Consider the following 18,879-nt stretch of genomic DNA (forward strand, 5'->3'; position numbering starts at 1 on the left):
TACTCTAATTTATCTCCTACTCTTTCACATATGCCTTCTAATCAATCCTTTTATCTATCTATCTATCTATCTATCTATCTATCTATCTATCTATCTATCTTACAGCCCACTTATTCTGGTTCATTTTCACCTTCCTACCGAAAGATTCCTTCCTCCTATTTTCAGTTTGCTACAGATTTTATCAGCACAGCAAAGTCACTTCCCTTTGGTTAAGTCTTCTTTGACAATGTCAACCAACCTTTATTCTCATAATTTCTGATTTCCTGAAAGACTCTATATCAGTAGTATTCCTAAACAAGTTTTAAGCAGCAGAATCTATCTAACCCCCGCTCCTAAACCACCAGCACACACATACATACACAGAGAAAGAAAGAAGTCTCACATGGGACTCGAAGGTAAAAAAAAAATAAATAAATAAAAGTATAGCTTATTGTAATATGATGCTAACACGTCACGTGTGCCCTGTAGCTCTATAGAACACATTGAAACCAGCGTATGAGCTCAGCCACACTGATCTTTGCTTGGTCTTACTATTAGCAAGGGCAGGTCAAAGGTGGTCAGGGTGACTTAGCACTATTGAGAGGAAGATTACTTACTCAGGAAACAGAAGGAAAGGATCATACTAGCCATGCCTGCAAACAGTTTAAGCCCCATGTTTTTGGCTTCTTACCACTTCCCAGGAAACATCTGTAGGAAACAGAATAGAGTCTGATTCTATTCCTTTCTCTAGTTCTGAACATTTGAAATGTTAAGAAGCCTTTAGGCTAGACCCCCTTAAACCTTTTTTGTTGTTCACATTTCACATGTCCAGAGGCCAGAGTCCATGGTCAAAGATCAATGTATTACTGATGAAAGGTCAACTTAATAGCAGTTTAGCAGTTGGAAGCTCTAAGTCCTTATTCATAGGTGTATTATATCCCAAGTATACCTTAAGATTCTTAATGGAATAAATTGTTTTTATATTCCTTTACTATAAAATTACATATTAGTCTTTAATTATTTCATAATGATATAATCTTGTCTTTCCACCAGTTTTCAAGAATGACCAGTTTTTAATTCTAGAACACCTATCGTATAGGAGGAACTTAATAAATACTTGCTAATTAAGACTGAATAAAACATCCTAGTTTATGAAGTTGTCTATTTTATAGGATTAGTCACAATTTGTACTCTCTAACATGTGAGTTCTCCATATAAAGTATCAAATCATCACAGTACAGTTCAAATGTTCTTTAGTAAAATATAATTCAATTTGTGACATTATTAATAATAGATCTCATATTCTAAAAGGTAGCTTTATATGTTTTAAGAACATCAAAATTTTTACTTAGAATACATTAAAAAAGAAATACAGAAGGTAGAAAGAGTTCTGGAAATTTAATGAAATAGATCTATAAAGAAATGTAACTGGAAATTATGTGATTTTATAAAACAAACTTTTCCCTAATAAAACTCAGTTTAGTAACTCACCAAACACATCATGAACATGCTTTTTAATTTTTTGTATTTTGTCAAGGGGAAGGAAAAGAGTTGATTGACCATCCTGATTGGTGTTTTTAGCAATTCAAATACATAACAAACATCCATCATTTTTAATTGATGATAATTAACCTAATTTTGAAATTATGATTACTAACAAATCACAAGTTATGATGATTTGCAACTATTTTCTGTTTTCTAAACACCTGCATTAATTTGCCGTGATCACTTACTTTATGTATGTCATATGTAACATGTTAGGAAAACAAGATCTTTGCACAATTCATTAGATATTTGTCAAATGCTGAAGAAACAAACTTATGACATGATGATGCATTTTTAGAGGCAAGTACGTATGTAAATGTGCAAAATATATAAATACTTTATGGATGCTGTGATTTAAATCAGTTAGGTAATTGTGATTCCTAGTTGTACTCACAGAAAAAAATAAAATTGATGGTTTGTTTCACTATGAAATACATTTATCTGCATTCAAGAAGTTTTCGACTAAATATTAGCTCTGAAATGGAAATTTGAGATAACTTATTACAAGTTTTCAAAGTTTTAAATTGATACTCCCTTTGGATAAGCAAAACAATCTCATACCTTAATATAATTTAAAATTTCAAAATAAAACATTACTGAAGTAAATGAGAAGTATTTATAATTTGACATATATTCTTAGAAAATAATATATCCTCCTGCTTCTGTTAAGAAATTTGGCAGATGGTAAACAGGCAATGAAATGATCTGCCCATAGAAAATATTTATGGGAGACATAAGTCTTAAACCCATGTTTCTTGACTGGTACTCGAAAGTTTCAGAATGGAGAGGGTCATATTCTGATGCCAGGAGGCCAATAATTTTTTAATACCATTTTGTGTATGTATTTCTTCTCAACTATTCTGTAAAATTCTTGAGACTAAGTTTCATGCATTCTGTTTCTTTATTGTCGCAATATAATTAAACATAAGTGAAAAATTATCAGCCTGATGTTATTTATTCATCCTTTTAATACAGCACATTTAGCAAATTTTTTTCAGATATATAAATGAATAAATAATTCTGAAATATCTTCCTAATGAAAGATTGATAAGGAAATGATAGGTTAAAGAAAACTAGGCAGAATTTAAAAATAGCCTATTGCCTTTTTTAGAGTTATAGTCCAGAAAATACTTTCACTTAACTGAGTTTTAAATGAATGTGTTCTAACATGTCTGAGTTGTTCATATATTTTTTAATAATTGCTCAATTAGGAATTAAAACATCCATTTCCACATATGCCTCATATAACAAATAAGCTTATATATTTTTACTGAGGGAATTAAAGTTACTTAATTCATTTAATCTCTCTTTTTATTAAGTCATTTAAGCATTGTTTTGTTATTGTTATTATTAGCTTAGTACACTTACTAGTAGGCATAACTATAGCTGACTACTTGAAAGTCAGTGATGGATAAAAACCCTTTCTTCTAATATCCTCACTGCCTATAATTGCCAAATTAATGATGACTATATGGACTCTAGAATTAAATATCATTAACTTGCTTTCCTTGAGTTTAAAAAATATTAAAAATAACATAATATTTTCAATTGTTAAAATTGTAGGAGTGTCATGACAGGAATAAAAGATGACTCACTTTTTTTTCCTACTTAGAAGATTTTTCTTAACCAAGTTTCCCAGAATTCTAGTAAGAGCTGGCTCTTTAAAAAACCCATTTGGTGCTCACTTCAGCAGCCCATATACTAAAATTGGAACAATACAGAGAAGATTAGCACAGCCCCTGCATAAGCATGACACGAAAATCCATGAAGCATTTCGTATTTTTTAGGAAAAAAAAATCCATTTGGTGAAATACCTTATATTTCTTCTATTTACTATGTCGCTTTCAGCTTTAAACCATCACACAGCCATGGAATAGAGTGGTCTTGTAAATGAGCTTTGCTGCAAGGACAACTTTAATAGAATAACAATAAAAAATGATTTATTAAAAAAAAAAAGAAAGAAAATGAGACTACCTGGAAATTCGGCATGGTGTTGCTACCCACTGAAAGTTTGGTAATGTCACTAAAGTTATTTGGAGATATTTTCAGTCTTAGAAAATTAAACTTGTGAAGCATGAGACCTAGTTTATTTGATTTTAACCTTAACAACTTTCAACATAAGATAGCATTTGAATAAAAAGTAGAAAAAATACAGCAACTCTTTATATGTTTTATTTATGATGCTATTGAGTACAGGTACTTGGATCATAAATCTGGCAAAGCGTTTGAGAGGTTTTTTGGGTAGGCATCCTCTGGAATAGCTTCCACATCTTCTACTACATATTGTGTCAGTATAATCCTTGTGCCACAAGCATGTTAAGGTTTTTTCTTCCTTATGTTATTTCATTTAGTTAACAAAAACTTACTAAAAGCAGGTTTATTACGAAGCCCCTTATAGATGAGGCATCTGTGATCTCCTACAAAGATGAAGTATCTTGTCCTAGTTACACAAGTGGCAACATGATAAAAGTGTAAAGAAATGTAGTAAAAAAAGAATAAAGTGTGCCCATGTAAAGGAAGAGATTGGGTAAAGCAAATCAGAATGATCCATGGATTCCATAGATAATAAAGCTGTTTGAGGGAGAATGAATAAAATAATGATTAACTAAGAGGCCAGAGCTTATGGATTAAGTTAATTAAATCAGGAGGAACACACATACAAACTAACAAACAGCAAATATAAAATCACGAGGTCTTGGTACATAGATTGTGTTCTTAACCATCACACTATGCTGCCTCTCCCCAAGGAAGGAATAACACATGGTGGGGGGTGGAAAGCCGCAGCTACCAAACATTTTTTTTTTAATCCCAAAATACAGGGTTGGAAGGCCCAAGATGGAAACCTTAAGGCACAGAACTGTAACCCCCAGATCTGGTTACAGTAATGAGAATCCATCTTTCAGAGTCCTGAAGGGAGTTCATGGGGATCTGAAACCTAGGATCAGTATTTCAAAAAGTAAAGAGAAGAGTTCATTTACAAATAAATATATATAGCACACAAGTTTTCAAATTTATTTACATTTGGCTGAAATTAAATCAACTCATAGTGTTTATCCAATACTCTTAATTGACTGGCGATGACAGTCAAGAGTTTAGTGAACTACATAATGTGAATAAATCCACATATCAAATAACTGTTGGTTTCCAGGACTGACCAAACTTGGACACACAAACAGAGTGATGACTAAATTTAATTAATATCACCGTATTATATTAATACATACTTATTATTAATGCCACAGCCAAACTCGTGACGTAAATAATTCCATGATGCTATGAATTCTTAATAGATATGTACTTTCTTAAAATCTGGATTGTTGCTGAAATGGAAAAACAGTGATAAGAGATGGAAAAAGAATGCACTCTAATTCAGTAATTAAGTTCTTCTAGTAAGCAAAGTCTTGTAAAGCATTCAACCCACAAAGGAAAAAATAAACTTCAAAAAATAATTTCAACAGTGAGAACATTCCTCTTTAGGATAAATAAAAATTAAAGTTTCAGTAACTTATTTTTCTCTTGATTGGAATACACTGGATATACCATGGTGTTGTATATGCTTGATCCTATAAAATAGTTTAAACACACAGACTAATCTAGTTTCTTTCTATCTGATTATAATTATAAACTGAGACTTAGGGGATTCATGAAATATTTAGTACTTGGTTGGTGTGATTATTGTAACCTACAATATAGTCCATTGTTTTTTCAGTTGTCCTGTTACTTTTCTCATTAACACTGGCTGACAGATAGTTTGTCTTTGTAAAACAGCATTATAAATGTAAACAAATGTTTGAAATTATGGCTATTAATCTGCACTGATGCTATTACTGTTTTGTATTTAATTTCATAGCTTTTTTTTTTCCCTATTAAAATCCTTGAAATTTGTGGTTAGCAAATTTTTTATCTGATTTAGAGACTTTTTGTTATTGTTTGGTACTGTCAAACTACAGTTCCCTGGTTTAGAATTTGTATTTTGTGTTTTACAAAGTACTAAACACATTTTTAACATTTGAAAAATAATATTAACTATGGGAGAATATTAATTATTTTGAAGTGTACCTCTTTAGTGAATTACACTCCTGTTATTTTTTTCTTGGTTAGCTTACTTTACAGTTGATGAAGATTTTTCGAGATAAGTGAATGCTGTAATAAACTAACTCACTTTTATCTCAGTAATTGCCTGACTGCAAGCATTTACACATCTGCTAATAACCTGCACGTGTTTGTTCTGGCTGGTTTGTACTTGAATTTATCACCCACTAAAGGTTACATAATCCTGGATTATCACCAGCGGGGAAACAGATATGTACTTGTGATACCCACTGTGTTTAACCTCTAACAAAACCTCTAAATGCAAGATCTTTCTCTGCAAAATTGCAGATTTGGGAAAAGAAAAAATTGTAACAGATAAAGAATTCAAAATAAGTTGAACAGGTAATCCCCTCATGCTGAGAATTAGACATAATGATAGTTCCTTAACATTAGAAATTTTATTGTCTTGGGAAAATGTGGCTGTTGTGGAAAAATATTGGGTTGAAGTAAATAAAGCTGAAAGTAGAGTGGAACTCTTAATGGCGAAATTGCTTGGCGATTCAGTAACATCTTTTCTAAAAGAAAAATTACAATCTGTTAGTTTAGTAAGAACTGGAAAAACTTGTAGCAGTTACTCTATTTCATGCAAGTCTTCCAAGATAATAAAAGCCGGTATTTTGGAGGGACGAAAAGTTCTTTATAGAAAAATAAATAATGAGGCAAGAAAATTTAAAAGCACTTGACTTCTAAATCATAATATTGGTACAAATTTGAAATGCTGGTCCATTAAAAATGTAGTTTTCACCTACAGTTCATTGTTTGTTTGTTTTTAACAACTACTCATCTGTCCCTAGGCATTCTAATTTGTGTAAGTTTTCTTTAACCTGGAATTCTATGACATAAAATTTTTGCTTAGGAAGAAACTGATCCAATTATGTTTTTTGCTGTATTTCCTTTTTTATAGGCAAGTAAACAGGGCCAATGTATAAATGTAAGCATTAATTAAAATCTATCTTACGTAGTTTTATATGAAAGTATATATTTTATATTACATGTTTAAAATGTCTCCTACTAAAGATGACAGTTTTGTGGGTGCTTTAAAAATTATCAATTGTATAGCAATTATACTAGGATTTCATCCTAGTATGTACAGTACTGTCTAGTGTTTATATTTCCAATGTAGCAATTTAATTCTCAATGTGAACTATGAAATAATGGAATTCTTTGAAAAAATAATTGTTATAGATACACTTACTTGCAGCTTCGTTAAATTAATGTGGACTTGCATACCTAATTACTCATATAATATATGCATGGTGGTTGTTTGGAACACTAAATCCCTTTCAATGGAGAGTTACTGGGATTTCTCTAGTGAGGAAATGTAAGGCAAAGACTTGGTCCTGGTTGTGGTTATCTTTCCAACTTCCTCCTTCCGCTGCCTGAGATTATTTTCTGAAGGGCCTGTTTGTCCTCAACATGCTGGCCATTATCTTTTCTACTTAGTACTGTGCTGGTTTTAGGGACTGTTAGACTTGCTCTGTGACTGATTCATTGTCCAGTCTGTAGATCACAAGGCCTTACTCAGCTCACTACAAAGAGCCCCTTGTTACTGACCCAACTGTTTATTGATGTTTCTCTTTAGCAGACTTTGCTGTAATCTACAGTGAATAAAGTCTTAAAGTTGTTTAATGACTCCCTAATTGCTGTGCTGACCACTAATCTCCAAATAATCCCTCCTTTGTGATGGGCGGCTTTACACACAGACACAGACACACTTGAACCCCCTTAGACTGATTTCTAAACCAAATCACCAGCCCTCCAGCAGTGATATTAAAGACTATATCCCCTTCCCTAAGAAATAAAGACAAATCCTTTTTGTATGTTTTTTCAGTTTTCTACTTCAATATTCTGTATTCTCATTCAAAAGACATAGATCAAAAGTTGTTGTGCCCTGGCTGGTGTGGCTCAAGTGGATTGAACGCCGGCTTGCAAACCGAAGGGTCACCAGTTCTATTCCCAGTCAGGGCACATGCCAGGGTTGCTGGCCAGGTCACTGGTAGGGGACGCATGAGAGGCAACCAAACATGGATATTTCTCTCTGTCCATCTCCCTCCCTCCCTTCCCTCTCTGTGAAAATAAAGAAATAAAATATTTTTTAAAAAGTTGTTGACACTACTTGTGTGTGAGAATCATTTTCAAAAACGTTTTATTCAATGTGGGCTAGAGTCATCAGGAAAGGGAAGCAGTATTAAAAGGCAGTTATTCAAAAGGAATTGTTTGCTTAAGTACTACTTAGTAGTTGACTGTTTAGGCATAATTTGTGTATTTCCTGATAGTAAGAGAGAGAAATGTATGAATTCGTAAGCATCTCAGGATGTTGGTCACTCTTAACTCCATTTAGTTGTCATGACGATGTTAGAGTAGCTGCATTCAAAACCAACCCATTCACTTCACAGGGGGGAAAAAGAAACAAGAAGGAGATAAGCCACCTTCACACCAAATAGTTTCAACTGCTCAATGTATACCTACTTCTCACTTGTCCAATATAAAAACAAATGGAGGACTGCTTCTCATGGGGAAAATAACCATCCTGTCGTGGCACATTAGGTTGCTAATGGATAGGGGTACCAATGTTTCCGGGGCGGGGGGGGGGAGTGACACCCTGTTTTGTTTCATTATCTTTGATGTTCCAATTTCATTAAGTGCTTTAACTTTACCCATTGCTGATAGAAATATATACATCTCTGTTAATAATCTATTAAAGACATAAGATAATATTTTTTAGAATGTTCAGTTAAATGGAGGGCTCTTTTCATAGAAACTGGGAGTGCTGGTAGACTTCAGTGATGGTGCTGTATTGTGGTTTTATATTAGTGGTTATGAATTAGTCCTGTACTGTGGACAGGGAGCCCCTGTCAGGACAGAATATGGAGAGAAAGAGTGGTTTCCTGTGGGCAAAGGTGTCAAACAAGGGTGCATTTTATCTCCTTGCTTGTTTAATCTGTATGCAGAACATATCATATGAAAAATTGGGCCAGGCTCGGGGAACGTAGGAGTAAAAATTGGAGGAAGAAATAGCAGTAACTTAAGATACGCAGATGACACCGTCTTATGGGCAGGAAGCAGCACTGATTTGAAATGACTTCCGATCAAAGTGAAAGAAGAATGTTTCAAACCAGGACTGCATTTGAACACCTAGAAGGCAAAAAGTGTGACTAAAGGAGATACAAGTTTACCTTAGAGAATGAAGAAGATATTTAAATTGTTAAAGATTTTGCTTCGGTCGGTTCAGTCATTAATTCATATGCAGACTGTAGCCAATAAACCAAGAGAAGGCTACAGCTTGGAAGCACAACAATGGGATAATTGGGAAGGAGCGCCAAGAGCAAAGGTGTGTCATTAGAGACCAAGGCTAAGTTCATCCACATTCTCACATTCCCAGTTATTCAATACTATGGAAGGATGCAAGAGTTGGCAAGTGAAGAAGGCTGATAGGAAAAAATGGACTCATTTGAAATACGGTGTTAGAGGAGAGCTCTATGGATACCCTGGACCACCCACCAGGAACATAAACAAAGCAGAGCAGATTAAGCCTGAAACAGCACTGGAGGTAAAAGTGGCAGAACTGAAGCTGTCCTCCTTTGGGACATCATGAAAAGGCAAGATTCTTTGGAAAAGACAGTAATGTTAGGAAAAACATTCAAAGAAGGCAGTGGGAGTAACAGGAAACCAAATATGACATGGATTGACTCCATAAAAGAAGCCATAGGCATGAACCTATAGGAGCTGAGCAGAGCTGCTGAGGACAGGACATTGTGGACATCACTCACTCATAGGGCAGCGAGAGTCAGAGTCCAGTCAACATCATGTAGCAGCAAGAAGGAGTGCTCGAAGCTAAAGACAGCTAAGCCCTAGTGGAGCCATCTTATGGGAAAAAAACAGATGGACTTTTTGGCCAACCCATAGGTTTCAGGAACTCTTCTAAGCCTGTTACACTATTAACACTTTTAATTCTCAGTAGCTCCTTAAGGTAAGGTACTTAACTATTCACTGGTACATTCATTTTGTGAACCTTTTAGTGTTCAACAAACAGCCACATCATAGTCATCATTTAATCACAAAACTATTCTAAAATGTTAAGTACCTATGCATATATAAAACATAAAATATCAAAAATATTATAATGGTGTTGGACAGCAAAAGCTTCGAATTAGGCAAATCTGAACTTAAACCCTGGATCATCCATGTTTAACAGTGACCTTGCCTGTCCTCTCGTAGCAACACTGTTTTCTTACCTGTATAACAGAGATAATATTTTTTAGGGCTTTGAAAGTAGTTAAATTAAATAATAAGTACTAAATAAGTGGTTTTGAAAAGAGACTGCAGCTCTTTCAAGAATTTTGGTTTAAAAGAGAAGGTAGGAAAGTTAAGAAATAAAAATCCCTAGTGATTATTTATATTTTACAGGATTTTTTCCCATTTCATGATTTATTTTTTTCATTTTTAACATCTAATGTTGAAATTCATCTTATAAAAAGTTTTTCTTTACAATTTAAATTTAATTGAATTTTTTTCTTTCTCAGTGGTACATAGTATAGCAGTCGCAAAACTAGGTTTATAGTTGCAAGTATGTGAAATAGAGTTTATTCTTGTGTTATTATTTATTATTGCATCTATTATTTTCCATACAAACAATTGTAAACCTGCTTTTGCCCACCCCTGTATAATGATGTATTTTATAATTGATGACATTTTAGATTCAATGAACTACAGTTTTCGTGGTACATATCAATGGTTCTTTTTTCTTCAGGAGGTAGTAACATGTAGTAGTTTGACTCATACTTTATTTGCATGTAGATTATGTCAAATTTCTGAACTGTTCTTTGCCTGATCTCTTAACTGCAAAAGGAAATGTCTATTGTGCAACATTGTTAGTATTAAATTAGTAAATGTGTATAAATTTCTTAACACCGTGTCTGATGCAGAAGTGCTAAATGCATAATAATAATGGCCATTATTGTTATTATCTTTATTTTTCCAGTTAATCTGTGAATTAGTAGATCTGGACGCTAGAGCCAGATCTGTCGCTAAGTAACTTTGGAACCTCTGTCTTATCTTCCTGTTTTGCAAGATAATGTTTTGGCTAAGATGACCTCTGAGTTTCTTATGGCTCTAAAATTTTGTAATTTTATTATCTAATGCAAGTCTTAAAATAATGTGACCATAAAATGAATTTCTGTGTCTCTTTCAGTTTGCGGGGACATCCATGGACAATTCTTTGACTTGATGAAGCTCTTTGAAGTGGGGGGATCTCCTGCCAACACTCGCTACCTCTTCTTAGGGGACTATGTTGACAGAGGGTACTTCAGTATCGAAGTAAGTCCACATCATTTCTTTTTAGCTGTTCAGTAATGGGTCAGCAGGATCTTAGTAAAATAAAACTGGTAAATATCATTGCCTTAAGGAAATCCCTAGTCTGTAACAATGAACTTTAATTACACTTAATTCTTGAGATATTACATATCCTATTTTCAGTTGGTTCACATATGCTTTTTTAATATGTAGAGATGCCAAGAAAATGGCTAAAAGATTTTGTCTTTTGTACCTTTTATGTATTTGCAGCTTTGCAAAAATTACGTCATATTCATATTACATAATTCTGTTCCCTGTTGCGAGAACTAATTTAAAGTTGCTTAAATATGCAGGAATGTGCTTGCATGGATATGCCTGTAATTATGACAAAATAAGCTATTTTTGTAAATTGATAGTCAAGTACAAGTGTTTCTCGGTGTCTGCATTTGTGTGTGTAAATATGTGTGAGTACACTTACAAGTGCTGTGTTTTGTCGTTGACGTCTGTCATCTAACTAGGGTAATTTATTAAACTCATTAACTGAAACAAAGCAGATAACCTTTGAATAGAGATTCTTCCTCGGCCTCCCATCTGCCTCAGGTAAGTAGAAATTACATTCAAAATAAAAGCAAGTGTTGTTTTATTCAGGTGTTTGTTCTTGCTGGTGCTTGATGTGGTATCATACATAAAAAGCATTCATTAAAATTTATTTTAAAAAATGGCTGAACCAGAAATAAATTTTAAAGAAACAGTTTATGTTATAGTAGCTGACATAATTATTCTCTGAAAAAAAGCATTAAACAGACAAACGATTTTTCTTACTTAAAAATAGAATTCAAATTTACATAAGTCTAACATCAGTATCAGGTATTTATAATAGTCATATAAGAGAGATTCTCGGTTTTTAAATTTTCATCATAATTTATTTACTATAGGAATATTTAATAATTGAAAATCATGTCACTCTTAAACAGCTTTTGTTTTTAAAACTATCATACTGACTTTATTTTTTGGTTATTCAATTTACCTCATCTCATTGACTACATGTATATATTTCCCCCAATAGATTAATTCTTTCTTCACTGAAAGGTCACATATTTATTCATGAAAATGTGGGAAGAACGGGTGGTGTTGGTATAAATCCAAAAGGAAAAAGTACATTTTTGGAATTTCATCCATTTGGTAAACATGTTATTAATTATCAAGCACAAAAATGCATATGCATTGTGACTGGGACTGTGGAGAATTTGAAGAAATATATATCCTTACTCTCGAGAAAACTAAATCTGGGTAGGAAAATATAACTCTAAAAAGCTCTATAGAATCAAAAGCCTAGAATAGGTGATCATCTCGGATTCAATTATTATTTGACCTGATTATGAAAAGTTTGTAATAAAGGAGGTACAGAAAATAACTGCCATTGGAATGCAGAAAAGTGGGAGATTGCTGCAAGTTTACCCATGGCTGGGTCAAACTGAGTCAAAGAACAAGTATGATTTAGGTAGGAAGGAAATTGAGAAAAGTCAAAGAAGAACTTAGTAAATTTCATAAGCCTCATTCATGGACTAACTTGATAAACTTGGCAGGGAAGCGTGATTTGGTACACATTTGTAAGACTTTCATGTCACATCAGGGCTAATATTTGCCAAGAGTAAGAAGAAAGAAAAAAGAAGCCTACACAATGATGGTTTGAGCGAGATAGAAATTTATTTCTCTCCCCAGTAAAAACCTGCAGACGGGTCAGTGTGACAAGCTCAGTGCCAGGGCCCAGCCTTTCTGCCCCCTTGCTCGGGTGTGCATGGCCTCATCCCAGAGACAGCCTCACGACCCCCCACTGCTACCCCAGCTTCAGCCACCATGTCCCCACATTCCGTCCAGGTAGAGGGGAAAGAGGGCATATCCTCTCATTAAAGGACGTTTCCCAGAAGTGGCACTACTTGGGCCAGATTTGTCGATATGACCATAGGTGGTTTCACTGTGTAGCCAGACTTGAGAAAGACTGTGGAGGCAGAAAACAGCAATGGGAGGTAACGAGTTTCTGCTCCTTCCCTTAAATTAGGATTGTCTGGATATTTTAAAAATTATTTTAGTAACTCCAAACTTCGTCTTATTTATTTAACATTTAATATGCTCCTTTGAAGGGTCGGGAGGAGGAATGAAATAGGTGTTCTCCTTCTCTTGAAGCTCAGTTTCTAAGCAAGGGATGCCCAAGACTATCCTGCTGGGAGTGATGATTTTTATCAGCCAAATTATGGATGTGATGGTAGAAATTTTCTTAATATCATAATATTTATGATTTTTAACAACTAACTTGTTATCTTTTTCCCTAATCAAAGCCAATAACACTATTTCTTACTTATTTTAGTAAGGAAGTACTAAATCACATGGTGCATGAGTAACATATGGCACACACGGACTTCATTATCTCATCAAGTCCAGTTTTGGATAATATTTCTTTAATCTTAATCGTCTTTACTTACCTTTTACTTTTTTACTTGAAGAATTCAGGCTTCTGAATCACTGGCCTCGAACCATTCAAAATTTCTTAAACTCCTCCTAATTAGAGCTTTTTTAGAACTCTGTTTCTCCAAAGTAGAGAAGTTCAGAAGCAGTAATCACTAACCTGTTTCTCAGCAGATTTTTTTTTAGTATACAATTAATCTAGATATTTGATTATGAAGGTTGTGATTATTTTGTGTAATATGCACCTTTTAAATTCAAGCAGAGGACCAGAGAAGGAAACCAAAAGTTGGTGACATCAAATGTCGGCATCATAGGACATTTGAAAGTTCTGAGATGCATATCTCAGAGTCCCCATCATCAAAATGAGCCCTTTAATTAAACCACAAGAGTCTGATAGTACAGCCCCAGGGACTTGCCACATGCATACAGCAATGACAAAACTGTGATGTGTAAAAAATGATGCATTTTGACCTTTGAGGGACTTTGGGATTTTTCAGTGATATTGTCATTTTTAGAACAGAACAGACATTTATTTAAAATACACTAACTGAGAATACTTTGGAGCTTTTTATTGTGGATGAAGCAAGCTGACATTGTTTGCATGCTGTAAATGCTACTATTTGCAGGCATAAATTATTTCACTTTTCCCTTATAGGTCTACAAGGAACATGTAAATGTCTTCCTTGCATGCTTGCAGAAACTCAGGCCAGGGAGAATCCTGAACACAGCAAATGGCAGTGCTGGGATTCCAAGTCTGTGCCCTTTCCACTACACCCCATATCTTGGCCATGTCTTCCCTGAAAGAACCACAAAAAAATGGACACATCAGGAATGCAGAAATGGAAATACACTCTCCCAGTCACTCACACATGTGCAAACCCATACGCAGCGTTCTTCCCACGGATATATTCTGAAGGCCACAGCATTCAGTATAAAATAGTCTCTTTGACTACTGTTGATTTAAGAAAAATCCTAAAACAAGAGCTCAGTTTTTCAGCCTGCACTATCCTAATAGGCTTGAAAGGGTTCTTCATTTATCTGAATAATTCAGGGCACCACTGCAGGTATTTTCCTCTGGCTCTCTTCTGAGCAAAGAAGAGCACTTAAGTTTAATTTTTACCAAATCAGCTTTGAAGAATGGGTTCAGATTTCATACAATCTCTGCTGGGTCATATTTACAGGCACTAGGTAATGTGCTCTGGGCAGTACATAGAGCTCATTTTATGGACTCACTCCCTACCCCTCCCCGCGCCCCCCCACCCCCATCATCTTTTCTTGCCAAGATCAGAAACCATTCCCCACAAAGTTAGCCCAAATAAAACAAGCAAGCTTTTGAGTAGTGATGAAAGAGGTAATTTTGTTTTGGGTAATAATTTGTCTCGCACCAAATACCATCCTCTTTCTGATGATTGCATTATGCTACCTAATGTCTTTGATCAAGCATATGTGTACATATAGGTCTATGTCTGAGTGTGTTTCTGTGGGAAAGCAGGGAAAAAACTGCCTAGGCATGGACAGCTGTTTCCTTCTATTCTCTTCCTCAGGCTCCCTTTCTAGCCATTGTGCGCGGCATTGCCTTGAGCTTAACAGCAAGCCCCCCGCCCCCCCGCCATGTGAGACAGACAGACACACACACACACACCCGTGCCCCCCCGCCATGTGAGACAGACAGACACACACACACACACGCACACCACACCCCCCCCGCCCCGCCCAGATCTCAGCCCAGTCCTCAAATATTTAAGCAAGAAAAGTTGTGCTTATTAGCTGAGAACTCATAGACTAGAATGAACCACAGCAGGTCAAGCAAATGTCGCATGCTTCTGCCTGAGAATGACAAGCCAACAATACAGCAAGCAATGTTAGGTGGCAGAGTGATGCCACAGACACAAGGAAGAAAGTGTCTGTCCGGCTGTCTCCTGCAGCCGAGCATCTGTTTAGTGCACTGCTATTCCACAGCTGCTTCTCTGCATGCCTGTCAGATCCAGTGAATGGTGTCCTGGATGAGCTGCATTTGACATTGCAGGAGTTTAGATCTTTTCCCAACCGATGCACATCCTTCACTTAATTGTCTTATGATTAAGAGGTGACATTTTTGACTGGAATGTGCCCCAGCATGGTTATTTTAAAGAGCTGATTGATGTATATTTGAAGCCGTATATATGTTTTTCACTCGCTTGCTTCCTCTTTACATTCTTCTTTAGTCTCCTATGCAAGTTTTCAAGAATACTAGTCATTAAAAGGCATGAATTGCCAATTAAACTAATAAAGAAAATTACATCCTTAGTGTTGCTTCATAGAGGAAGGCAGATGCATTAAATAGAAGACTGTCTTTATAATGAAAATAAATAAGAAGGTAGAGGATGCTCAGTCCCTCTGTTGAGTAACAACCTAATTTTATATTGTAAATATTCTTTCAATTATTTAGAGTAAGAATGGAAAGACAGTCAAGGTCCAGTAAAAAGTGATTAATGCAGCTAATTTACATCTTGAGTTCAGAAAGGCCAATGTAACTTGCCTCTGTTTCTACCTTAACCATTTAATTCAGTGAAAATTTTACTCAGTCATCTGATATCACATAGGTGAAAATTCCCAATTATTTAACTGATTTGTATTTCATTGCTTATTGATTGTGAAAATTTTTTTACAAGAGACTTTCCTTTTTAAAAATAATGTCAGATTATGGTTTTGTTTAAGATCTTTGGCTCTCTAGAATGTCAGAACTTTAGATGGCAAAATAGTTGCCAGCAAGACAGTGTTGTGCTTGGCAGGCCGCTCCGGCCAGATGTTGAGGGTGAAGGCTGGCAGGCCTCCACTCTGCAGTCTGCCCTGCCCTTTCATTTACCGTGCCACTTCTTCCATATTGGCTGCATTTGTGGTTTTATTCAGTGTTTGGGAAGATATTTTATTCTTGCCACAGGGGAGAAGGAAATAAAATGTGAAAACAGGATTCTTATTTTGAGCCAAGAATTTGGAAATTGCGCCTTTCTTTTTTCTCTGCCTTTCTCTTTCTTTCTCACTGCTTCTTTCTTTTTTCTTTCCTTCCTTTCTTCTTTACCTCCCTCCCTCTCTCTGTATTTTCTTCCCTCCCTTCCTCCCCTCCCCTCCTCCCTCTCTTACTTTCTACTTCTGTGTATTCGTCTTCCTTCTCATTTATAGATTTACAGAAAAGCTAATATTCCCTAAACTTCTTTATACTACTAGGTGCTTCACATCCATTAAATCATAAGGGGAACTCACTGTGTATTGAATCACTTAAAAAGTAAATAAGTATGATAGAATATCATAGACTATTTCTGTATCACTCTTAAAGTTTCAGTTATGAAAGAGGCCAGTAATTAAGACTAGAGGTAGTAAAGCCACTTGCTGATGTCAAAGCAGGATCTGTAACAGACAGCAAAAAAGAAAATGTGGGTCCTAGAATGTGATTCCTCTAATAGTATTTGAGTGGGATTAAAAATTACATTTTAGATTTTAGTTGGAGAAATGATAACTTTGCTTTAAAATAAATTGTTACTGGCAAAACTAATCTAAATACTCAGTATTGTGGCTACATTTCCAAAAGAATATTGATGGGGAAGGGGAGTACGAGTCAGTCCTCTGCATGTGAAACGTAACTGGGTCTGGCCAGTGGTTGCATGGGCGTATACATTTATGAACATTTAATTATACATTGAAAATATGTATACTTCATTGGTTATAAATTATACTTTAGGAAAAATAAAAAATAAAAGCTTTCTAAGAAGTAAGTACAGTATAGCCAAAACATGTATTCTTTCTCTTAATATAGAAATAGCAGTTTCATCAAGTACATAGTCAATATAATTTTTAAAGACTTTACAATATGATCATTTCTATTTGAAATGAGGCATAAAAAATTAAAACTAATTTGGAAATGTGTATGTATATTTATATATGCTCATACATACATATATAGTATGTTTAGTATGTTTACGTACTAAAGTAGTTATAACCTTATAAACTTTAAATTGGAAATAGTTTTCTTATTAATATTGATAATCGTTTATAAATATTCTGAAATGTGAGACAAGTTTGAGTAACACAATCTCTTTTTTGAAAACATGTTAAGAGTACCCATAAAACCTGATACACAGTAATCAGAGACTCATTGAGCCACATTACTACCCACTGAGATAACAGGGAACTTTTACACATATCAACAGATCGTGATGCTTCAAGTATCACTCTACTAAGCCACTTGGTCAGCTTCTCAGAAATAGTAATATCATTTTTCACATGAACTTTAGCTAATAACTATAATCAGAAAAGGGTAATTGGAAAATTAAAGTTATACACGCACATATATAATTTGATGTCAGCCCCTTATTTTTGTTTACTTCAATCACAATTACATAGTTGGAGTCAGTGTCTTGCTTGAAGATATTGTATCTTTTCAAAAGCACAATAATACATACTCTTTCTGATCATTAGTATTTTCTCCAAAACTTAGGCTCTACTGTCATAGTTATTTTCACTCAGTAAATTGTTGGACATGATTATTCTTCACAGGTAGCACAACAAATGATTTGCCAGTAGTTTTATCCTCTGGACATTATTCAGCAAATTTATCGTATTTGGAAAGCTCTTTATTAAAATGTAAATATTGTGTGTTTTTTGGTTTCAGATCTTAGTAACCGCAATCAAACTTGTCTTAATATTTTTGTGGTTCTATAACTTCTTAGCTTCACTTTTAGAACATAAACTTAATGAGTATTTTTACAAAAAAAAAAAGCATACTTGTTTTCAAAGAGTGGTTTTCTGTTCCCTGTGGGTTCTTAATAAATGTCAGTCAAGGATAATGAAATCAGTGTTAATATTTTGAGTATCCATTTATTTCCACGCACTCTTCAGGAAGACAGTGTCAATGCAGCTTTACTCCAAACTGGCTGATTCATATAGTTGGCTGTACTTTTGCACAAACTGAAATACCCAAGTAACTCAATGTGAGCATTTTAAGGCACATATATGAACAGTTTCCCCTAGCTATTAGCAGCATTTACAGTGAGATTCCCTGGCCTTCAGTTTAATTATATTTACATATAAAACAAACAAACAAAAAAGCTTGTGGCTTTATCTACCACTGACACTGAAATAAAAGACAAGGTAATGGAGGTGAAGAAGCCACTCTCCGGGTCAGCGTGAGTTTGTCAGTGTTTATTTCCAAATTTTGTCTTGCCTTTCCTTTCCCATTTTTTCATTTGTTCCTGATTTTTAAAAACAATAATCAGCTTTATACAGAGATGTCTTTTACTTTATTTATTAATTGCTAATCGCATTTCTTGTCATACTTTTACATCAGCATATTTTCATTTTCTAGTGTATTTTCCTTCAGGCTTTTTCCAATAGACTATGCATAGTCCATGGTTTTCTTGTGATATATAGATCCCCAGTGCCTGTATATATTTTATGTATACATAAACCTTGGCTTTTTACCAAAGTAATGTTTTCTGCTTGATTTTTAGTGTTCTTCTTAATAAATCCGGCCTT

The 18,879-nt window shown here is 34.7% G+C and overlaps 1 protein-coding gene and 1 non-coding gene across 3 annotated transcripts in view; both read left to right on the plus strand.

Annotated features, from left to right (window-relative positions):
* PPP3CA (protein phosphatase 3 catalytic subunit alpha) overlaps positions 1–18,879 on the plus strand; it is a 302,760-nt gene that overhangs the window by 217,201 nt on the left and 66,680 nt on the right. For both annotated transcript variants that reach the window (XM_054591684.1, XM_054591685.1), the window contains exon 3: positions 10,808–10,932. In XM_054591684.1, coding sequence (XP_054447659.1) covers positions 10,808–10,932 — 125 coding nt within the window. The remainder of the gene's footprint in view (positions 1–10,807; positions 10,933–18,879) is intronic.
* On the plus strand, positions 3,202–3,308 carry LOC129085450 (U6 spliceosomal RNA). The gene has a single exon (XR_008530704.1). It is a non-coding gene; the product is annotated as a U6 spliceosomal RNA (small nuclear RNA).

Source organism: Pteronotus mesoamericanus, unplaced genomic scaffold, assembly GCF_021234165.1.
Source record: "Pteronotus mesoamericanus isolate MK-2021 breed Mesoamerican mustached bat unplaced genomic scaffold, CSHL_Meso_final scaffold_232, whole genome shotgun sequence".
In the NCBI taxonomy this organism is placed as follows: Eukaryota; Metazoa; Chordata; class Mammalia; order Chiroptera; family Mormoopidae; genus Pteronotus; species Pteronotus mesoamericanus.